This window comes from Sorex araneus, chromosome 5 (assembly GCF_027595985.1).
Source record: "Sorex araneus isolate mSorAra2 chromosome 5, mSorAra2.pri, whole genome shotgun sequence".
Classification (NCBI taxonomy): domain Eukaryota; kingdom Metazoa; phylum Chordata; class Mammalia; order Eulipotyphla; family Soricidae; genus Sorex; species Sorex araneus.
The window spans coordinates 63,198,403-63,223,840 of record NC_073306.1 but is presented as its reverse complement, the minus strand read 5'-3'; the positions used below and the strand labels follow the sequence as shown (position 1 = coordinate 63,223,840).

Genomic DNA, 25,438 nt, shown 5'->3' with positions numbered 1-25,438 from the left:
ATAAATGTTATTGAGGATCTTGTAAAAAATAAAATAAAATAAAATAAAATAAAATAAAATAAAATAAAATATTAGGCTAAATAGGGCTTTTCTGTAGGCCTGCATCATTGAAAATACCTCACAGTGTATGTGGTTTGTTTTACTCATGGGACTACTTGTCAGATCAGTAAGGAAGAACTGTCATGGTTACCAGAGTATGAAACGTCTAATGATCAATATATTTTTCATAGGAATTAGCTGATAAGTAAAGATCTGAGCTGTTATGTAGCATTTGATGGTTGAGAACTGAATGACTGAATATGTTTTGAGGGTGCCTGAAATCAAGAAGCAGAGCCATTCGCTCTGACCCTGAAAAATGACCCTAAAGTAAATTGCGTGAAGAAATCAGACACTAATAATTTTAGGCAGAGCGTACTCCAAGGATCATGTCTGTGGTGACTTGTGCAGATCAAAGAAACTCAACAAAGAGAATGAGATGAGTTGGCAAAATATGACAAGATTCAGAAGAATTAATGGGACATTTTGAAAATACTAAAACTTTAGAGGAAGTAAAGGGATCGATGGACAGGGGAAGAAACTACAATAAGAAAACAAGTAACTTCTTGAGTTAAAAAAATTGTTAGAGGCCACTGGATTTCCCCCCAACTTGTGTCCCTCTTACTTTTTTCTTTTCCCCTTATTTCTATATTTCCTCAGCTTCCTTGCCCTTTTTTTTCTCCTTTCCTCTTTTAAACAATTTGTTATGACTAAACATTTAAAAAGGAGAGAAAAGCTTGGAATATGGTATAGTATATCCTGTGTGCCTGTTTTATTTCCTGCACAAATAAGTGGAGGTTCTTGGATGGAAGGAGTTGTGTTATTATAATGTTTTGTGTGTATGCATGTGTGTGTAGTAAGGTTATGAAATTGCATGTGTTTTAGGGGTGTAAGTACATACTTCTTCAAAATGTATGTTATCACTCCATGCCTACCACCCAACTACCATATTTCACCACTGTTTACATCTATAAATTTTCATCTTAAACACAGTGAGTTCTCAACAAGAACTTCTGCATTCAGTTACATATACCAGAGCACAAAGAAATGAAGCTAAATGGGTCAAGTGGGGAACTAGCCTATTATTCAGCTGAAATATTTGAATCAATGTTTGTATCATGCAGTAAAATCAAATTTCTTCATCTTCTTTCTACTGTTGTTTCACTGATAAGTTGCATTTATTGTGTCTTATATTGAATCTCATGAAAATATCCTTGTGATGAATTCTGTTTGGCTTTCTTCGTTACAGTTTCTGATTTCACTTTCCCTCTTACATCTTCCTCATACATTCTCTGCATTAGCAGAGCTTTCTTCATATGCACAAGGCATGCATTTTTAAATTAAGTTTCTTTCATTGTGGCAGGGTGGACTGCTCTCAAGTAATTAACCCAGAGACCCCCACGACTAGAATAGAAGGCCAGAATATCTAATAACTAAAACATTCAGAAATGGGAAAATCTTATTTTCCCTGTAATTTTTAAAGATAATTGTTTATTTGCTTAATTGGTTCTGCATGAAATCTTTTTGTTCCCTCTCCTTGGCATGTTGTCACTCCATGATTTTTTTGGTTTTGGTGGAAGAAAAGGGGGGACAATTAAATATGAAAGGTGAAAAATTATAACCACGAGGGACAGCTGGAGTTTATCTGATGTGACAATTTTCTTTTTCTGCTACAGATTTGTTGCACCTCTGTAGGGAATGAAGCAAATTAGTGGCCGTGACAGGAATATTCTATTTTATGATAATTTTATCCTTGGAATATAATTATTTCATTGATTGTAAGGATGAATAATGCATATGATTTCAGTCTGACTTAGGTATAGAATCCTTCATAATGCTTTTTCTTCATGTCCATTTGGTTCTCAAAGAATGTGCTATTCACAGTGTTACTTCTCAGGGTCTTTGGACTTGATTAATTTAATTTTTCCACTTCACTATTCATTAACTTGATATCCAAATATTTTGAACATTCTTCATATGAAAAATGACCTCACTGGGTCTCAAAATTAACTTTCATTATTGTAATCCTGTTCTCTTCATTTTTAATTTATTTCTAATTTCTTATTTTATATCAAGTTCTTCTCTTGTCCATTGTGGTTAGTGTATATAACAATGTCCATTTACAAATGGATTCTTATGAAGTTTCAGGTTTGTCATTTGGAGTTTCATTTCTTTGTACTCTGATATATGTAACTGATTGCAGTCTTTGATCATTTGCTGTTAGTTTCCCATGTTCGCTAATTGTGTGAAAAAGAAATGAAGAAAGGCCTAGAGAAGAGAGGATAATAGAGTCAAAGTTCTCATTAAAGTGAAATGATTAAGTAACAGGAATACCATCCTCCTTCTAAGTTTGGAATTTTTTCTCTCAGATTATGAAGAAGATTTTGAACTAGATGAGGAGAAACAAAATGTGAAAACTAGTAGAGAAAGACAAACCAGTAATCAAAGGAATGGAATGTCAGAGTCACCCTCAGATGATGAAAAAGATCATTTAGATACTGAAAAGGAGAATAAAACCTCATCACAGAAAGCATCAAATGTAAATGAAAATGGGAAAAATGAAGATGATGAATGCTCTGTTAGTGAACAGGAAGAGGATAAACACGGTAAGTGGTTTAGTTTTGCCATGAGACATGTGCTAGCTATTTAATGAGTGTGCTTCCTACTTTTCCCACCCTTGTCTTTAATGAGATAATTCTCTTGTCAAGGTATGTTTAGAGCATGACTCCCTAACCAGAGGATGTTGATTGATGAATTGTTCATAGATAATTGAATTAAAGAGTCACTTCCTGCCTCTTTCTCTCTTTTTTTGAATTGCTGGAATTTTTCTGCAGTTTGTCAAACAAAACTGACAGATATACCTTCTGTTTACTTTGGAAGTTACTATTTTTCATTTGTTATCCTAAACTATTCCCTATTACATATACACATACCTTTTTGTGGCTTCAGAATGATGGAAAGTATCTCCTACACAAAGGAACATTTGAAGATTCCTTCCTTGCAGTGTTAAAAAACCTTTTTTTTTTAACACTTCAAACACAGGATACTGGGTCATAGGTTTTGTTGGGTTGACTTACTTTTTTTGTTGTTGGCTTTGGTTTTTTTTTTTTAATTACCATCAGATACACAGTTACGAAGTTGTTCATGATTAGGCTTTAGTCATACAATGTTCCAACACTTCCCTTCACCAGAGTCCATTTTCCACCACCAATGTCCCAGTTTCCCTATAGTCCTATCTCCACCCAGCCTGCCTCTATGGCAGACATTTTTCTACTCTCTCTCTGTCTCTGTCAGTCTCTTTCTGTCTGTCTGTCTCTTCCTCTCTTTCCCTTTGGGCAGTATGGTTTGCAATACAGGCACTGAAAGGTTATCATATTTGTCCCTTTAACTATTTCCAGAACTCAGTTCTTGTCCAGAGTCATTTGCAACTCTCTTTGTCATTGTGGTCCCTTCTCTATCCTAGCCGCCCCCCCAACCCCCCCCACCACATGTGTCAAGCTTCCAAAAATGGACCATTCCTCCTGGCCCTTGTTTATACTGTCCCTGGGTATTAATCTCCTACTATTTTTTTTCATATCCTACAAATTAGTCCAATCATTCTATGTCTGTCCCTCCCTCTCTGACTCATTTCACTCAGCATAATACTCTCCATGTCCATCAATTTATATGCAAATTTCATGACTTCATTTCTCCTGGTGACTGTCTAGTATTCTATTGTGTAGATTTATCAAAGTTTCTTTATCCAGTCATCTATTTTTGGACACTGAGTTGTTTCCAGAATCTGGCTATTGTGAATAGTTCTGCCATGAACATAGAAGTGCAGATGGCTTTTCTGCTGTGTGTTTTGAGGTTCTGGAGTATATTCCCAGAAGTGGTATTACTGGATCATATGGAAGCTCAATTTCTAGCTTTGTGATCTGGCACATGAATTTTAATCAAAAGATCTCTCTTGACTATACATCATTTGACGACTCATCATTTGATGACTTCACCATTTTTAACCCTAAAATGACTGCATGTTCATAATGAAGCTCAAATCTTTTTAGGTGAGGAATCCCTCCTGATCTGAGACATACCTTGAATTTTTAATATTTTTTAAAATGTACCTAATTTTATAGGGGCCTCCCCAGCAGTGTTTGGAGGTGTTGGGGATCACACTCCCAGCAATACTCAGCCCAGTGCTATGGATCTGAGAGCTCAGTATTTGGGCCCAGTGGAACTGGGGGAAAGCAGAGCCATTGCAAGGTTGCTTGGAGATCATACAATACAAGGGATCAAACCTTGGAGCTTTTCACATGCAAGGCATGTACTTACCCCCTTTAAGCCATCTTTCCAGACCCAAGAACTTTTTAAAGTTCATCATTTACCAAAAATAAGTCTCCAAGAGAAAAAGAAATCCATTTATTGGAAATTCTACTTTGTCCTATAAAAAGGTTTGGACAAGGTTTAAAGGCTTAAAGGTTTCCTTCCCTGGAATATCCTGAGCATTTACCAATAATAGCAATATATACTATTATATTATAATAAGTATGTTAATAAGTTATATATTTGTAAACTTTTGTATTTTTACTAGAAAATGAGGTCATATTATCTCCTTTAAGAAAGATTTCAAGAAAATCTAAAATTTCACCACAGAGATTACAAAACAATAAAATGAAAAATGGAAATTATTCCTCATCCATGATGGTAAAATTGAAATGGTGACCAGTATCAGTAAATTGGAACGCAAGATTAGCCCTCTTACTACAGTTAAAAGAACTACTCAATATTATTGGGTTAGACACTTGAAATTTTTTTGAGGGGGTAACAACTTAAACTAGGCCTTTTCTAGAATGTCTCTTAATATTAACAATTTTTTTGTTTCTAGATACACCTACCTATAAACTGTTTTCTCAATTTGAGTTTAAATACTGGAGTTAAGTTTATATTCCTTAATGATGTAGAGAAAGGTAAAGAATTAAACGGAAAAGTGGCATCACCTGTATTAACAATTATTTTATTTTATTGTTTTGGGCTTGGGGGCTTCACCCACTGATGCTTAGTGTTTATGCCTTTCTCAGTGATCAGGGATCACGCTTGGTGATGTTCAGGGCACCAAAAGCAGTATGAGGGCTTAAACTGGGGATGGGCTATTGACCCCAGAATTAGTCATTTTAAAGAAAACATATAAGTATCTTGAACCTGGAAAAGAAGTGAAAGTGTATTTGCATAGAAAACTGGTTCAAAACATGTAGGATTTGATTTTTTTTCTTCAAAAATGATGGGGAATCATCAAATTTTTGATCTCATAAAGATAGATTCTGTGCACTCTTTTATTACAAGGACACCTGGAAATTATTTTTGTGCTTCACAGTCACCTTGCTTTCTGAAGATCAAATGGATTTTTTTCTTAATACAAATTAAAACAATTTTTAAGTGTTCAAATAGAAAAGTGTATAGGGAGTTTCCTTAGAAGGAAAGCGTTTATGATTTAGACCTGTAATTACTGAATAACTGACAGAGACAGGTAAACTTTCAAAGCGAATAGAGCGTTCATAAAGATAATTGGAATCCTATGTTTCAAAAGGCATCCCACAGGTATTGTTTATTAAGACTCCTTAAGTATTATGCTAAATATTTTATCTGAACTATCTAATTTATCTTAAATAACCTTATAAAAGCAGCACTTTGCTTTTTATTTCTATTTTTCAAATATATAAATAAAATGAACTAATCTATGGAAGCAAATAGTAGTGTAGCCAGTATGCAAACATTACCCAACATCAGGGCCCGGATTTTGGAGAAGAAAAAAAAGGTAATGTTTCTCCAAATCAGAACATAATCTACTTATTTAAAGCTAAAGCAAATCAATAGATGCTCTTCCACCCCTCCACCCCCTGACAGGACCTTGTTTCCTCTAGATATACATTCCAGTGGCATTTATCTTGAGTTCTTCATCTTTATCCTATTTGGGGGTGCGATGGGGCTATATCCAGTGGTGCTTTGGGGCTATTTCCTAGCCTTGTGCTCAGGAGAGACCCCTGATGGTCAATATGTGATGCCAGGATTGAAATGGGGTTGGCTACGTGAAAATCAAGTGTCTTACCACTCGTACTACCTATCTAGCCCCTGTTTTTTCAAGAGAGAAAATAAAAAATGAATGTTTAAAATATTGCCCAAATTTACCTTTGTTCTTTCTAGGTTGTCCATTTAAAGATCTTTTGCTCAGGTTCATCTCACCTGCTTTATTTCCATACTTCTCCCTACTTTGACTTCCTTCCATGAGCAGCTTGTTTCAGTCAGTCAAGAGTCCATTTTTTTACTTATTTCTACTATAGAGTCAAATTTTGCCCCACAAACATCGTACTTTTTAACCAGATCAATTAGTTACATGATAAAACTAGCACTGTGTGTTATTTGTCTTTGTTTTCACAGAACTACTTTCCTAAAATGTGCTTTCTGAATATTAAGCACGTGGATTATTTTAACATAAACAATAATGAGGTGCTTCTGTTAGTCTCTTTAGTTACTGTGTGATTATTTTTGGCATTTTTAATTGGAAAAATATGTAATTTGTTACATTATATACAGTAAAGCATTTTTTTATTTGTTTAGGAGCCACAACTAGAGGTGCTCAGGACTTCCTCCAGGCTGTATACTCAAGGACCACTCCTTGTGATGCTTTGGAGGGCCCTGTGTGGTGCTGGGCACTGAACATTGTCCAGTCACATGCAAGCCAAATGCCTTACCCACTCTACTATCACTCTGGCCAGAGTAGCATATTTTAAATGCATATGTAATGCCAGCTGTCAGAACATGAAGTACAGTCTATAATACTGGGGAAATTGCTATTCAAAAATTAAATTTGGGCCACTAGTTTATTTTCTCTTGATACATGTAAAAAAATTTCCTTGTTAAGAAAGAATATGCTGTATTCTTGGCATTTGCAAGAAAATTCTACCATTATTCCCAAATACCACTTTATTGCTTATTACTTTTCTCTAGCTCCAGGTTATTTTATTTCCCCTACCTAAATTTTGATAATCTGACCCTGAGTTATTTAAAATATATCTCTTAGCATATGGAATGTCAGAATTAGAGATTACACCCTGCAAACAAGTATCATGTATTAAAAATGACAATGACATGATAGATTCCTTGAAACTCTCTATTTAAAAAAGCCCAACAGCATTTCATCTTCAAAATTGTAAGCGGCATATTGTGACCACTGAATCCCAGACACTCGTACATCCCTTTTATTGACATGATTAAGAATCTCGCTGTTAGTATTTGGATGTGTTTCATTTGAACCTGCCTGCACCTGTTCCCAGAGGGCAAACAATTGCCCAGGCTGTCACTCCTGTGACAAGTTGGCCCCATTTAAACTGCCAGCTAACAATTGCGTCGAACGCCTTGATGAATACACTGAGCTGAGCAGCCAGTGAGTGATAGAGTGCTCTGGACTAGAGGCTGCCTAGGAGAGGACCCTGGTTTAGGAATGATGTGTGAGACTTCCCATCACTTACAAAGAACAACAGCTCTCTTGTCTCTGCATTTGTGTTGGCAACCTCAGGCGCTAATTCACTAGTTGAAAATATACTGTCAGTAGATGAATGTTATAAGGTTGAAGGGAAAAGTGTCATGTCTCTGAAAAATCTTCTCTTATGGACAGTTTCGACGATAGTGCCTGTGAGTAAGAGGTACAGACTCAGGGCATCTGTATGCAAAAGGCAGGGTACAGAGGAGAGGGAGAAGGGAGTCAGAAAAGAATGTTCCCCTCTGCAGAATACTGAGAGAGGGAAAGTAAGAATTAAAATATTTTTTTCTAGTAAGAAAGATAACATTTCATGTGTGTTGATAGTTTCTAGTTCATTAAATAAATAGGCATATAGACTTTAAATTCCCAGTGTCACATATATATGTATATGTACATGTATATATATGTGTGTATATATATGTATATATATGTTCTTCAGTGACACAGGCGAGTAGGGCGTTAGTCCACACACAGCTTACCTGGGTTTGATTCCTCTGTCTCTCTTGGAGAGCCCAGCAAGCTACTGAGAGTATCCTGCCCGCACGGCAGAGCCTGGCAAGCTACCCGTGGTGTATTCAATATGCCAAAAACAGTAACAAGTCTCACAATGGAGACGTTACTGGTGCCTGCTTGAGCAAATTGATGAACAATGGGACAGCAGTGCTACAGTGCTTTAGTAACAAACTGGCTTTTCTAAGAAATAGAATTTTTCTATTTCTTAGCCTGATTCTGCACTTGAAGAAAAGCACAAGGGGCTGGAGTGGTATCTTTCTTGCAGTTGACCCAGGTTCAATTCTCAGCTGTAAATCCTGAGCATAGAGCTAAGCGTAGTCTTAGACATCACTGGGTGTGGCCCCATAATGCCCCCCAAATGGGTAAATATGAAAAAGTGTTTTTTCCTTATGTTATATCTGAATTACTCTATGGATAATTATTCCTTCAAATGAATATGTCTTAGTGATAACTTATTATTGTGAAGACATATAGTCTTAATAAAAATAGCTGAAATGCAAATGATTTTTACCATTTTAACTAAGCTTTGTTCAAGGTGCTGTATATCATGTATATAGAATTTGCCTAATTAGGTATTACTAGTCATAAAAATACTGAACATGGCATTTTAAATGAATTAACAAATTAACAAAATAATTGCATAGCTATCATTTTAAGTAATATTAGGATATATAAATTTGTTTCATGGATAACTTGAAGAAATTCAGAGTAGCAATTATGTAGATTTTTCTGATTCCTTGAACTAAGGAATGGTAAAGACACACAAATAGGATGCAAGGGTTTTAGGTTCATTGTGTTGGAAACATTATGTTGGGATTCATCTGGGTATTCTAAATTTTTAACCCAACTGATGCATTTTAGTTTGTGTACTTAAATTATGGAGTCTTCGTATTTTCCAGTTAGCAAAGTAATTAAAATTTTACCACTAATGGGGGAAAATTATGAATTTTAACTTCAGTAAAATGTACTCCATGCCAGGGGAGAGAAAATTATTGAAAACTAAGACCAGGGCTTAGAATTGGTTCAAAGCAGGCAACATGATAATAACCAAAATATTAGTGTGACAACAGCTTCTGAGAATTATCCAGTCATTGTTAAGAGAATGAATAAACACCTTACTAAATTCATCACTGATCTACTATGATTATTCAAAATGAGGAAATTTATTCTCAGTGTGTGCAATCTTTCTGAAGCAAGGGACTGGTCTACCCTTTTTATTAAAACAATACCTAGATACCTAGAACAGGTATCTCAATACCTAGAACATTACCAACATCTAAGGCTTTCTCAATATGCAAGAACATGAATGAATCTCAGTATAGGACTGAGAAGGTATAGGACTGGTCAGAACCTCAGTTCTGAGAAGGGAGAGAAGGGTTACCCTGACTTTTTTGATTTGTTGTTAACTATGAATTTGCATGTGTTTATGTGATTTGTGTCTAGTTGTATTTGTATGTGTTCAGATATATGTCAAGTTGGCTAAGTAGATTGCATAACAGTGGAGACTATTGCTATAAACAGGTATAGATAGAGGTCTCAGTACAGATGTATACTTATATAGCACTGTAGTACTGTCATCCCATTGTTCATCGATTTGTTCGAGCGGGCACCGGTAACATCTCCATAACAAGTGAGACTTGTTGTTACTGTTTTTGGCATATTGATTATACCACAGGTAGCTTGCCAGGCTCTGCCGTGTGGGCAGGATACTCCTGGTAGCTTCCTGGGCTCTCCGAGAGGGATAGAGGAATCGAACCCAGGTTGGCCGTGTGCAAGGCAAACGCCCTACCTGCTGTGCTATTGCTCTAACCATACATATATATATATATATATATATATATATAGGCAATTTATATATATATAAATGTTATATATGTGTGCTTTTTAAAAAATGCCAACAGGTGTTTAGTTAAGTAAAAAATTAAATGATTGACATTTTTATACACATATAATTATGAGCAGTATTATATACTAAGGTAAAGTGATATGTATGATACCCTATAAGTAACAGCATTGTAAACCACAGTACCTCAAAGGGTAGGAAAAAGTAAAAGAAAATAGTGACTGTAATAGAAGTATTCCAGGGGCTGGAGGGAAACTGGGAATATTGGTGGAGGAAAGTAGACAGTGGAGAAGGTATAAGTGTTGGAACATTATATACCTGAGACTCAATCATGAATAATTTTGTAGCTCTGAAATTCATTGGCAATTCAATACCAATAATAATAAATTTTAAAAAGAATGCTTTTGACAGCTCTCTTTTGCTTTATTTTAATGAAATTCATGGCATTTTAAATGGATTCTTTTAGTGTTTTCAAATGGTGACCAATAAAAAGAGCAACAATAGAAGTATACATGGGTTTGCAGACAGTGAATTCTATGAGTCCTGATGTTTTGTAGAACTGTTTTCTATTTGCTGTCCTTAATTTACAGTGACACTGGGAATTCTGGTACCCTGACAGTCATTCCTTTCTCTCTGATGATCCCTTTGTAGTGTGGAGGATCTTGATTTTACTATATTAGAATATTACAGGGTTGGAGCAATAGCATAGTGGATAGGGCATTTGCCTTGCACACAGCCGACCTGGGTTTGATTTCTCCGCCCCTCTCAGAGAGCCCGGCAAGTTACCGAGATTATCTCAGCCCCACCACAGAGTCTGGCAAGCTACCCATGGCATATTTAATATGCCAAAAACAGTAACAACACGTCTCACAATGCAGAGGTTATTGGTGCCGGCTCCAGGAAATTGATTAGCAAAGGGATGACAGTGATGACAGTGATACAGTGACAGATGATTACAAAGAAAGTTTTATGGAACTTGCTATATTTTTTTAATAAACTCATATTAACTTCTCAGTACCTCAGTTTCTAAGTGTAGAAAAAGACAAGTAACTGTGAACATGGAATTAATGCGTACATCACTGATGATACACAGCTGATGCATAGTCATGATCAAGTTTACCTTTTCATCTCAAGAAATAGTAACTGCAATTACTACTCTTAATATAATATGCAGTCAGAAATCACAGGATATATTTTTATCAAAATAAAACTTAACATGTGATTTCATGGAGGGAAAAAACTAGAAATCATAAAATGAATGACTCTTTGATCTAATTAATTTTTATCATGAAATTTTTATAATGACCTACGAGAATTACCCCCATTTTACAACAAAGAAGACAGAGAGGCTTACATAACAGCAAGACCAAATCTATGAATTGACTGAATCAAATTTTAGTACACCTAGGTTAGTTTTACAAAATACGTTTTCTTACAATCTCATGTTGCATGATATAATAATGATTTGGAAAAAGGAAGAGTTATTAATGAGAAGAGTAAAATTTTGGAGAGTGAATGTAAAGAGAAAATGTAAAGGTCCAGGTTAGTACATGGAATCAGGGCACTGAATTTGGTGGCTTTGGCCAAGGACTCAGGCACCGAGGCCGTCAAGATCGAGAGCAGATTCTTTCAGCATCAGTGCCTGGAGGGAACACTGCAGAGACAAAAGAAACAGTGGGAGCAGAGTTGATCACCACCTACCACTGAAAAGTTTCCCTTCTAATGAGAATGTTTTTTTTTTTTTTTTAGTGAGTTTTGTTGAAATATTGAAAGCAATCAAAGTGAAAGTAAAGTGAAATTTATTAGTTACACAGGCGGAGGGCTAAGGGTGGGGGGCTAGGGGCGTGGAGGGGTTAGGGGTGTGGGGGTGCGGGGTGGAGCTATACTGGGATTCTTGGTGGTGGAATATGTGCACTGGTGAAGGGATGGGTATTCGAGCATTGTATAACTGAGATTTAAACCTGAAAACTTTGTAACTTTCCACATGGTGACTCAATAAAAAAATTAAAAAAAAAATAGTGGATGAAAAAAAAAAAGAATTTTTTTTTTGGGTCACACCTGGCGATGCACAGGGGTTACTCCTGGCTCTGCACTCAGGAATTACTCCTGGTGGTGCTCAGGGGACCATATGGGATGCTGGGATTCGAACCCGGGTCGGCCGCGTGCAAGGCAAACGCCCTACCCGCTATGCTATCACTCCAGCCCCCAAGAGAATGTTTTTTTTATAAAATATTTTTTATCTAAATGTTTTATTAAAAAACATCTCTTATTTCTAAGAGAATAAATATTAGCTTTAAAAATCTTATTCCATGGCCCAAAAAGCTTTTTGAGCCTTTTTGTTTGTTTGTAAGCAAAGTCTTGCTTCATTGTTTGTGTGAAAAGAAGAACACAATGAGAATGAAACTGAATTATACAATACGGCTAGAGAGATCTGACAACTGAAATGGGTTTTGACAGGAGAACAGGTAAACCGGTCACTTTAAGGCCATTCATCCTCTTGATCTTCTCTAAAGAACTGGCTCAAAGTTGAACCAGTTTTAGCTTTTTAAAATATAATGATACAATTAGCAGAAACAAATAGAGAAAGAAGATCACTCCTTTTTTAAATTACATGGATAGCTCTAGAGTAAAAAGTGGGTGTCTTCATCCTTTGTTAGAAGTACAGAAGTTTAGGAAGCACAGAACAAATATAACATTGTGTCCTAGATAAATTCTGCAGTTAATAAAAGTTACTGAACAAACCACTAGCTAGCAGGAGTTGTTTTCCTTTTGTTAAGAAAAAAAAAAGTGAGATGCTTCAGAAAAGGGGAGATCATAGTCCCTAAAGCTTCTGAATTGGTCCAACTAAGAGCAACTCTCCTTGATCTGCTGTGTTCCCTACAGAGAGACAGCATATCCAGATTTTTATAAACTGATGATAAGGAAAAGTGACTAAAGTGTGTGATTTCCTTTGAGAAACAGTGGTCAGCTGGTGGCTGTCAAGGTAGCTGGGAGATAAGAGCAAATGGGATTGTACTTAAGGGCTTCTGTGGCTTAAAGGCTTTTTTGGAGTTTGTTTTTTTTTACTCCTGTGTAGTATCTCTTGAATCTTTGCGGGAATGCTGATATGTCTCTGCCTGTACTTCAGATGCTGAGATCTGTCATGGAGAGGTGCTGGGGGCTGGAGGGACTGAGAAAAGAGGATAAGAGTTATTTCTTCCCTGAAAGTCTATCAGCTGCTACAGCTATCTGGGTAGCTGCCTAGCAGAACTAAAGAGCAAACGTCAGATTTAAGCAAACACATACAAAGTGTAAGGCAGGCACAGAGAAGAGAAAACAAGAAAGCTAGTCAGCATTTAAGTAATTGCATGTTTCATTTGAAAATAGACTAAAAAACTATTATAAACAGACAATAGGTGAAAAAAATCAAAAGCAAGTTTTTATTTCTTTGGACTGCAGGAGTATACCCCATGACTTTTCAGCTGTGCACTTTTAAAGAAATTCAGTGTAATGAGATTTAGTGTTGATTTTTTAAAAAGTGGCAGTACTAAATAATATTGGACTCTAGTTAGTTTCTAGACTGCCTTTCTGAAGCATCACCTCAGGGTATTGCTTGGACGCCCCATGATCTTGTACACATTGGGGTGCCCATCTCCCAGCTCACACACCCTCTGCTGCTTTTGGAGGATAGCCCTGGGCAACTGGAGTTGCCTAACCCTCAAGCACAGAGAATTTGCACGTCTCAGGGAGTTTATGGACCCCAAGGGAGCCTTTAGGGGGCTAATATGATTGGAGAAGAGAATAAAAGCTTGACTTTTATTAACTTTTAATCTCCCAAGAGAAGAAAACTCCTATGTTTAAGTTTTGGAGAGCCTCTAGGGACAAAATTAAAGTTAAGATGTTGCTTAAAATAACTTTCTGATGGACTTCTTGACCCGGCCCCGCTCCCTTCTCCCACATCCTTGAGTTTCTCTGATGGCTTATCATCATATCACTTCCGCATGAAATTTGCATCTCAGTGTCTGCTTCTGGGAATGTAAATGCAAATATGGAAGTGCGAGTTCATCTTCCTCTTCTTTTTTTTAAAATTTTTCTGTTGTTATTTTGTTTGGGGCTGGAGCAATAGGATAGCACAGCGGGTAGGGTGTTTGCCTTGCACAAGGCCAACCCTGGTGGGTTCGATTCCTCTGCCCCTCTCGGGGAGCCCAGCAAGCTACCAAGAGTATCTCATACACACGGCAGAGTCTGGCAAGCTTCCCATGGTGTATTCGATATCCAAAAAACAGTAACAACAAATCTCACAATGGAGACATTACTGGTGTCTGTTTGAGCAAATCGATGAGCATCGGGATGACAGTAATACAGTGATTTTGTTTGGGGCCCACACCTGAGCTTATTCCTGTCTCTCTGCTGAGGGATCACTGACTGTACTTGGAGGGGCCATACGCAGTGTCTGATCAAACCAGAAAACCAGAGTCATCTTCTATATCACACACACACACACAGGCACAGGTGCACACACACACACACACACACACACACACACACACACACAAAGCCTTAAAGTATTTGTTTTCTAAGTATTATGTAATTTTTTAGAACTTTCCATACAGGGTACCAGCATTTATTAGTATAGGACATCACAGGAGATGAAAATTTAAACTTGTGAGTAGATAATATTTTGGCAATTCAAGGATTCAAGGTGATCATTAAAGAGCACTTGTTCCTGCTGAGCAAAGGGTTATTCAGCTACTTTTGTAACAAAATAGATATTTATAAATATTTCCAATAAAGTGGCTTTCAAAAATAGAAAGAGTTGGTTCTTGTTAAATGAAATTTTTCTGTGTGTGGGGGGGACAGACCCAATGGTGTTGAAGACTTCTGGCTTTGTGCTCAAGGGACATTCCTGGTGTTGTTTAGGAGTAACTTTTTGATATACTGCAGATGGAGCCACTGTCTGCTGTGTGCAAGGCAAACATCTGACCCCTGTGCAATCTCCCTGGCTATTGATATAATTTGTTGTTGAGAACATCAAAAGTCTCATAGATTACATAGATTTTTATCATGACAATTAGATATAATATACAGAAAAAGAGTGTGTTTATCAAATCATTAAAAATGTTTATTATGATTTGTTACTAGCCCAATATGTATAATTAACCCAGTTGCTTTATTTTTGTAGACATAAAAACTAGTTCATCAACCTCATCCAGAAGTCACTCTTATTCTAGTGGCAGTGATGATGAATCTATATTGGCAGAAGAGGAAGTTCATGATGATAACAATCGGAAGGGAAGTTTCTCTTCTCAGGAGCTGAATGAAAATGATGACCCAGAAAAATTTCACCTTACAATTGATAAGAATACTCTAAAAATTGAAGACCAAGAAATAATAAAATTGGATGTGGATACTAAGCCTCTGATAATAGAGGAAAACCTGGAGAATAATCTTGAAGAAGAAACAGAGAAAATAACCCAAATCACTGAAGAGAATTTATCTGAAAAGTCTAGGGAACATGTTTCCAAGGAAGAAAAGGAAAAGGAAAAGAGTAAGTTTTGGAAAAACAGCCCTGCTAAGGTGAAGAACAAAAAGTCAGTTCCTAGTGGGGTGGAGAAAGGTGGTAAGTATGGCCATTGAGTTATACTGCCATTATCTCCATGCATGGAAGCTGAGTTTGGCCATTGCATTCTGCCAAAGCTTTTGAAAAACTCTTGTGATGATGCCAGAGAGATTAAATTCTTTCCTTACTCCTCTCTTTGCTACATAATCATATGTGTATTTTCAGCTTGCTGTTTTTCCTTCTATCGCCTTTTGAAATCATACGAATCTTCTCATATCACCTCTTTCCTATTTTCTGTAAATTTCTTCCTTGGGTAATTCTATCTCAAAAAAATCAAATAAAACAAAATATACAAAGGCAAGGGTATGTGTGGCTTTATAGATTATCTAATAATAACATTTTATTTGCTCATAGTTGTAGTTGCACTTGTATATACTGAACTAACGTGGATAGTTTATTATGTGATAGTTCTAAAGATTTACCAACACGAACTCATTTGATCTGCACAACAGCTCCAGGAATTAGGTTCTTTAATATCATATATTTTTTCTCTGAAAATGACAAAAATCATATTTTGAAGAAATTATTTACCAAGAATTATACAGTTAACACAAAACTAGTTTTAGAATTTGAATTCAGGCTGCGTGGTTTCAGAGTTTCTAAAGATTTCCTATGATTTTCTATAAAATTATTAGCTAAACATGAAAACTTCATAGAAAGTTCCAAACTTTGAAACCTCATGAGTGTGCCTGGTTGGTTCCATTTGACAAGAAAAGAATGAAGAATATCTTGGGAAAATTAGACCTACTGCCTTAAACACATTGAAGGGCTAGGGCTTTGCTCAACTTTAGAAGGATGGTTAAGTACTCTGTTATGTCTGTGGGCAGCTAGGTTTTGCCTTTCAGATGCTTATATCTGACATAGCACTCTTCTCTGTGTACGGTACTTTCACTCTCTCACCTCCCCTGCTAACAGAGTGGGTATTTCTTGCTCCAAAATAAAATTATTTTTCACACTTTTCTATAATGGATTTTAAAACAAACACCCATCCCTCCACCAGTGTACATTTCCTAACACCAGTGTCCACTTTCAGCGCACATCTCCCATCCCGAGCAATCCCTCCAACCATCATTGACTTAGTTGTCCCTTCTCTTATCCCATCTGCTTTCTCCGCTAGCCCTTGAGGCAGGCTTCCAACCATGGACCAAACCTCCTGGCCCTTATCACCTTATTAAAAGCTGTTAAACCACTGGAATCTACATGTAGGAATTAAGAATATTTAATCCTTAATCTTTCAATTCTGATCACTTCTCAGCCTTTTTGGCTAAGATCAAGTATAGTATCTTTCAATTCTGTTATTACTATGAGCTTTCTATTATGTGGAGAACACTGTAAATAATAGGAAATATGTAGGAGAAAATTCCTCCCTTAAAATATTCAGAGTTGCAAGCCATAATGCCCAAAAGTAGAGAGAGAATATGGGGAGTATTGTCTGCCATGGAGGCAGGGAGAGAGTGGGAAAGGGGGGTATACTGGGAATATTGGTGGTGGGGAATGTGCAATGGTGGAGGGATGGTGTTTGATCATTGTGTGACTGTACCCAAACATTAAAGCTTAAAACTATCTAACGGTGATTCAATAAAATAAAAAAAAAAATTGAGGGGAAGGCTTGGCACTCCAATAACTGGACAAAATTCAGCATTTATATGTAAAATCAGAAAAGGTACAAATAATGTGGGGTTTTAAAGAAAGAACTGTCCCATATGATTAAGGACATCCTGAAAATTTTTGTGAAGGACATGCTTGAGAAAGACTTGAATGTGGACAGAGGAAGATAAAAGCTTTCTAGACAGTGGGGAGTAGTAAGAGAATATGGCTTTTAAATTGTTATCAGAGTTTAACTGAACAGTTGTGACAAACTTCTTCTCCCAGACCAAATTTATCCCTTTACCAGAACTTGATTGTGAGCTCAGATTAGTTTTTTTTTTATATACTTTAATGTATATAAAAATTTAATGTGGTAAGGAAAAAAAATAATGATATGTGGTAATAACGTGTGTGGACATAAGAATCATATTTAATCTAATTTTAATGTAAGAAAATAAGATTTTATTGAAACAAAGCCCTACTTACTCATTAGCACATTGTCAAAGGCTGCTATTGTACTCCAAGGTAGCTAAATAGAGAAGGCAGATCATGGACCACAGAGCCCTAAGAATTCCCTGTTTGTTCCTTAAGAGAAAATTTGCTCCTGTCCTTGGGTTATAGCACCAAGACCTCCAACATGTTCAAGAGGATATTTCCATGTATGAGTCAAAGTTCTTATTAAAGCATAAATAATCCTCCCCTCCTCTCCACCCCGTGGTGATAAGGGGATCATACAGTTCCGTGGATTAGACCCAAAGCCTTCCACATATAAGGCATTGCACTGTTTCCTTTGCCTAATACACATCCTTTTATAAAACAATTGCCTTTTTTTTTCTTTTTGGGTCACACTAGGCAATGCACAGGGGTTACTCCTGGCTCTGCACTCAGGAATTACTCCTGGCGGTGCTCAGGGGACCATATGGGATGCTGGGAATCGAACCCAAGTTGGCCGCGTGTAAGGCAAACGCCCTTCCCGCTGTTGCTCCAGCCCCAACAATTGACATTTTTGAGTCTTGAATTTTGTGGTTCGATTCTATACTTGGAATATATATAGTTGAGAAAAATGTGTACAACTTAAGATGCCAGGGGAAAGAGGTAGAGATACTGACGTTTAGTAGTAACACCGAGATTGCTAATTAGTATTTATTTTATTGCTAATTAGTATTTATTTTATGTCCATTTCAGAAAATTAAATGGTTTACTGGGATTTCGGAGAGTTGGTATATTTACATAAAGTAAGATACACATGGTGTGGTTATCATTATGTGGTGAATGGAAAGACAGAGATACTCTCCTAAGATCATGTGACCTGGAAGATGAAAGTGCATAAATGTGTTTTTTCAAATACAGTGAGAGACCTGCGTTCCTGTCCTATACATTTTAAATAGTGAATTTTCTTTTTATCAAGGCAGGTTCAACACCAGGTACCATGGCTGGTTGTTAGTTATTTTTTATTTCTCTCTGGCCCAGGGCAGAGGAGGGGAAACCATGGACCACTCCAAGCAAAATTTGACTAACTGGATCAGATAGTTCAACCCAGAGCTTGTGATGTTTTTCAGGTCTGATGGTGCTGGGACTTAGTGGTGCTGGCAGCATTTAGGATTCTCCTGAGCTACTCCCTGCAGTGCTTGCGAGGCTATCAGATGCTGGGAATTGAATGTGGGGACTAGAGAGAATGCATGACATATGTTTCTGCCCTTCCAGGGGACCATACCTTCTGGTCCCCATGCACTTTTTAAAGCTCTAATATGTGCATCATCCTATATTTCTTTTTTCATTAACAGCTTATAAAATATTTAGAAGTTGAGAAAGGTAGCCTTACAAAATTTAGCCAAACATCACACAAAAAAATTACTTTTAACATTTCGTTAGGCTTTCTGTACCTTAACTTTTGGATTCTAAAAGTTATGCTGTCAAATATATTTTATGAGTTTTTTAATTTTATACTACAGTCATCTTCACATTAGACAACCTTTATGAATGTGTTTGTCTCTGTATTATTCCATACTATGACTTTACATATGTGAATATCTCTCTTTTCCTGGATATTTTTCACTTATTTTAATTATTAATAGTACACCAGTATCTTATTACCAATGTAACTTCAAACTTATGATTATTTTCTAAGGTGAGATGCCAAGAATCAAAGTTTATAGACATTAAAAAGAGGTTTTTTTTGGGGGGGGTTTAGTGGGGTGCACACTCAATGGTGCTCAGGGTTCAATCTAGCTCTCTGGAGACACACATGGCAGTGCTCAGGGGAACATATGCAGTAATGGGGACTGAATCATTGTCACAACTGCAGCTGCATCTATGACAAGTGTCCCAACCGATGCTTTCTCTTTGGCCTCACAATTCTAAGTTTCTTGATAATTTTTTATAACAAAAGATTTGTTGAAAAGTTTAAGGACTTTGAACAAAATGAAATAAGACTTCCTGTTTTTCTTGCCCACCCTGTTTTTTTTCCTGAGAGAGAATAACTGGATAAAGTTATTTTTTGTGCATTGCTCTAAAAAATTTGCTCTCTTTATACAAATACATTTGTACTCATACTTTTTTTTTTTTTTTGCTTTTTGGGTCACACCCGGCAATGTACAGGGATTATTCCTGGTTCTGCACTCAGGAATTATCCCTGGCGGTGCTCAGGGAACCATATGGGAATCAAATCCAGGTCAGCTGAGTGCAAGGCAAATGCCCTACCCACTGTGCTATTGCTCCAGCCCCTGTATTCATAGTATATATATATATATATATATATATATATATATATATATATATGTGTGTGTGTGTGTGTGTGTGTGTATACATATATATGTTGTCTTTACAGGTAGATGAAATATGATACATATAGTTTGGTAATTATTCACAACACTTACTTTTAATGCAGTTTTTCTTGTCCTTTTTGAGTACTTTTCCACATCAGTATATGCTATAACTACTTTTATTCTCATTTACTATATGTTGCTTTATTGTATTACCTTGGTATTTTCTAGCTGTTCAAACTGCCTTCTGTGCAAGAACTGATATGTAATTTTTAGGGCAAAACATCCCAAGAGATGGAGAGTAAAATACACTGAAAATACACTGTAAAATATCCAAAATTATGTAGAAATATTAAAACTTTAAGATGAGTAGGTATATTCACAGTATATTCATGTAGAATATATTCACAGAAGGTAATGTAATATAGTCTTAAATAGGTAAAGTAGCAGATTAAAATAAATAACATTCTAAAGATTCTTAAAAGAATAAACTTTTCTAACAAATTTTCTAGTGAATTTTTAAATTTGTATATTTTGCTTGAATCTGTGATTACAAAATTTGGTTAAAATGAAAAGGAGACAGATCACTTATTAGGCTCTTTTATATTTGTATAGTACAAATAATTTTTCATTAGACTTAGAATAAAAATTGTGATTAAGTTAATATGTCTGTAGGTTAAAATACAATTAATGATGTTTGGCAGTGCCTAAGATAATACAACTTTATCAGAATTGTTTTTTCTTAAGATCATAGAAGAAGATAAGTTAGTAAAAACACTGTATCTAAAACCTTTGTACTTTTCAAGTTGATGCCATAAAATAATATTTTTGCTTTCCTTATGGTTTATAGTGTCTCACTTCATTGGGCTTTTGTATAACCCACCAAAAATAAAATGAATGAATATAAAAGATATGTTATATATAATAAAGTAAATAAATTAAAATATTTTAATCGCTAACTATAATAAGATAATGTCCTTGGGAGATAATTTGGCATTACAGGACATAGTGTAATTTTAATGTGTTTATATTTCTTTGTTTTCTTTAAGTTGCCTTAATGCACTGTAGTACACTCTTTGCAATATTTTAATACTTCACGGATATTAAAATAGAGTTACATTAATGTTTGGCTTTAATATAATTTATACATTGTGAATATGAAATTAAGAATAGACTATATTACTATAAAATACATAAAAATAAATAGAATTAAGCATTTTGTACCTTTCTCTGAATCTGGAGATGTCATAGAGCTTGGGTAGGTAAAATAAACTTAAATAATGTTATAACTAAAGCAAAATACAATTTTGTCATCATGAAAGCAGGATAAAATGACCCTGATGAAGGCACATGAAAATCATGTAGTAGGAGTTGCAGGCCAAATACAATTTCTGAGTGAATTGCAAATACTAGTAGTTGTTTGTTCCAGTAGTTCTTACATCAATAAAAATACTTACTGGGTATCTGCTTTATGCTGCTCACTGTCAAGAATGGGACATAATGAAACTCTTGCCTATGTTATTAATTTTTTTTCTGTTTATTCTATTTAGTTTATTTAGTTTAAATTATTTAGTTTTATATTTAGTTTATTTAGTTCATATTCATTCTAAGGAAAGGTAGACTCAATGAGAAAAAATAAACACACTGGGCTCTTTGGGCCTCATGCTAGAAGAAATATTAGGCTATCAGGATTAAGCAATGGCTCAAAAAATAGTATTTTAGGGATGGCCTCTCTGATGAAGGGACAATTTGAGCAGGGAAGTGAGTGAAGTGCAGGAGTAAGTTCCTCTAACATCTGAAAAAAAGAGCACCGGAGAGAACTGCAAATGAAAAGACTGAAATCTGAGCGCATGGTTACCAAGAGAGCATTTGAAAAAGGAAACCATTGTGACAGTAGCAGTATGGACAAGACAGAAAGATGGAAGATGAGGCCAGAGGACGAAACTTAAAAGTGCTGGGCAGGATTTTATTTTTTGTTGGGAATCCATGGAAATGTTTGAGTATAGACATGACATGATTTGAAAATTTTGAAAAGATTATTTTGACTAGTGTCTGGATGGTAGACTTCAACTTTCTGTGCAACTTATCTTGGAATAGCTGTGGGCTTGAGTTTGCAATTTTTCCTTTTTATATATTACGTACATATTTTTTTTGTGATCCACATTTCAAAGTCACATAAACATCCTTGTCATGTAGCAGATGATTTTAGTCATGAATTTTGTCATGGAGAGTTGTTGGGAAGATAATTGATTAGGTACAAGAAGAATGATCAAGGCCCACGAATAATTTTCAAGGTAACAAGGAACTTGGGATAAACGCACATTGATTCTCATTCTGCTTTTATGGACTTATATTCTTAAAATTCAAATGAAAATTTCTTGGTTAAACTTTGTTTTGATATTAAATTGCTCAGGAGTATTAGCTTGTTTCAAGGTAGGATCGTTTCTTATTTTACCCACTGAATTGAAAATTATCCTTGCAACATGTTTTAACATGTTTTAATTATTAAATTATTAGCTACAGAAATAATTGGTAGAAATTGTGAGAGTGTCACCAGGAATATAAAGACTTTCATTGTAGGGGGAGATTTAAATCCATCACTTCTTCTTTTAGAAGATCATATAAAAATGTATCAAAAACTTCTAAAACCTCATGCACTAGGATTGGAGAAATAGTACAGAGGTTATAAAGGCACTTACTTTGCTTGCATGAGGCTGACTCTTGGCAACACATATGGTCCCCAATCCCCATCAGAAGTGATCACTGAGCACAGAGCCAGGAGTAAGCCCAAAACAAAAGCAAGCAGAAATTGTGATATCTGTTTATTTTCTGTTTTATAAGTTACACCAGTGATGCTCAGGGACTGTTCTGGCTTTATGCTCAGGCATGACCCCGGGGTTTTGGAGAGACTGCATGTGGAGTCAGTGATTCAAAGCACAGTGGGATATAAGACAACAGTCTTAATTCCCCCCCATACTATCTTTTTGGGCCAAAATCATTCTCTTTAAACCAACAATTACAATTCCAGAAATTTATCCTAAGGGAATAGTCTGAAATAAATTTAAAAATTAACATACAGGGTATTTCAAATAACATAAAAATGGAAATACATCAATACAAAATGCCAGGTAATTGCTTAATCAATTTTTTTTATTTGATAACATATGTTGAAGCATATAGACTATATTTCCAAATGAAAAAGATGAGATACAAAAAGGCATCTATAGTAAGTGTAAAGTAAAATAAATTCTTAGATATTATCAAAATTTTGACTTACAGTTCTCTCTGCATAGTGAAAGTAGAAACATTTTGTTTTATGGTCTTTTAGAATCTTTTCAAGATTTAGGGGAAACACTGTATATTTTTTAAAATTTGATTTCCTTATAAAATCTAATATTCTTAGTTCAACAATATTTTGGTATCAAAATCTTCAAATAACCTCTGTCATTTGAATGGAAAAAGTTCTTTTCCTGTATGAGTCCCATCCATTTTGCTACTAAAATGTGAGAACTGACAATTACCTTTGCTTTTAATGGTCACCTTTATAGAGCGGTAAAGGAGAGGAGCCTTGAGGGATGAAGGGCTAAATCGCTGAGGAAACAAAGTGATGTGTGACAGAGCAGGTGCCGGAGTCTCAGCATGCACAGTCGTCGGTATTATGGGTGGAAAATGGTCAAGGTTAGACACTGGCCATGCTCTTGCTTTAAAGTTTCCATTTCAGAAGAACATCTGAGAAAAAAAAAATGACCAAGTGAGGCCTCTTTCTTTTTGGTCTTACACTTAGTAAGTCCTTGATGCTCTAACCAGGGTCCTATTCTTGCTGCATCTGAGTCAGGCAATGCCTCACTGTACAGGCTCTCAACTACTTCCAAAGACTAACCCTCCAGGGGCAAGCCAGCACGAGTGGGCAAGTGGTGAGTACAGTCCAGAGGCAGAGGGACTCTAAACTTCACTGTCAATTCAGAGTGAGTTGTAATTTTTAGATCACACTAGTCCCCTTTGGCTTCTTAGCAGAGTCTTTGGTTCCATAGCTGCTAATTGTTTATTTTAGTATTCTTTTTATTGCAAGCCATATTTCTTTCTAACTCGTAGACTACTTAGAACCCCCTAGGTGTCTTATTGGATTTTCTTCTTTATTTGGGGGCCACACCTTGCAGAGCTCGGGCTTACTATTGACTCTCTGCTTGGGGATCACTAATGATAATTGCTTCTTAGGAAATAAAATTTCATGTAATTGCTAAGAAATCAGACTGCTTCCCATCCCCCTGTTCTATAATCCTTGGTATTTCACTTGCACAGTCAGCCAAGAATATTTACATGCAAAATCTAAATACGCTGCTTATTTTAAATTCGCTAGTTATGCAGTGTTAATGTTATTATAGTGAATAAGATGATATTTAATTTATATATACTATTTTGACTAAGTTCCTAAAATAAAGGTTCATTTAATGATGAGCTCTAATTTAATTACCACAAATTTATATTTTTAAAGTATATTATTGCAAAATCTTTTTGATTTGGCATATAGATTAAAAGAGGAAAATGGATGCTCAAATACGCTTTTAAGAGAATACATTTGAACTATGTTGTGACTCTTTAATTTTCTTGCTGTCCTCTTAAAATTAATAGTCATTTAGTCTATTTAGTCTCTTGAAGGAAATTGAAGTCAATTTCCTTCAAGAGCCACATGAAGCATATATTTTTATCTTTAAAAAATTATTATTAGGCATTGTAATTTAAAATACTGTTGATGACAAAATTTCATGCATACAATATTCTAACACTGTACTCTTTAACAGAGTGTCCTGTAGGGTTTCGTGTGTAAAACATTCCAGCACCACACCCTTCACCAGAATGCTTACTTCCTCCACCAATTGTCCCAGTGTTCCTCTTTCTCCATTCTATACTACTTTTAAATACAAAGAGATTAGTAACTATCCCTTAACAATTCACTTTAAGTTGGGCAAGAAATCATGTTCTAGCTCTGTTTTATTTTAAGTCTAATCTTTGAATCAGTAGACTTATTTGAGAGAGGAGAGGAGTGAGAAAGGAAGGAAAGACTAGAGATAATATATTCTTATTTAGGAAAGTGTAGATACCTAGGTAGACTTTTATTTGAGTGTTTGATAATCAGAAACTATAATAATAGCTGTTTATAGATTTCATGCTTTAGTCATTAGACAAGAGGTATAGATAACAAAGTCTCAGAAACTAAAAACAAACTTGATATTACGATGCTGCCTATAATCTAACTCACTGGGTTGATAGTAATAGATCTGTTCTTCATCACCACCATCAATATCACTATTATTAAGTTCACCGGGACTTGATAATTAGTGAAGATAAGTGTAGTCTATATTATTTCATTTAATCTTCTCCTGAAAAAATAAATCTTCTTTTGATGAGGAGATGGGGTGGGCACACATGGTGGTGCTCAGGGCTTACTATTGGCTCTGCCTTAAGGGATCTCTCCTGGTGGGTTCGGAGAACAATATGGGGTGACAGGATTGAACCCTGGTCTGCAGCATGCCAGGCAAGCTTCTTATTGTACTATAATTATAGTAAGAAGTACCAAGTGTTGC

At 35.8% G+C, this 25,438-nt stretch overlaps 1 protein-coding gene across 1 annotated transcript in view; it reads left to right on the top strand.

Annotated features, from left to right (window-relative positions):
* The window catches only part of ERICH3 (glutamate rich 3), a 128,371-nt gene that overhangs the window by 92,727 nt on the left and 10,206 nt on the right, over positions 1-25,438 (top strand). Inside the window, exons 11-12 of the mRNA XM_055139337.1 lie at positions 2,406-2,642; positions 15,070-15,507. Coding sequence (XP_054995312.1) covers positions 2,406-2,642; positions 15,070-15,507 — 675 coding nt within the window. The remainder of the gene's footprint in view (positions 1-2,405; positions 2,643-15,069; positions 15,508-25,438) is intronic.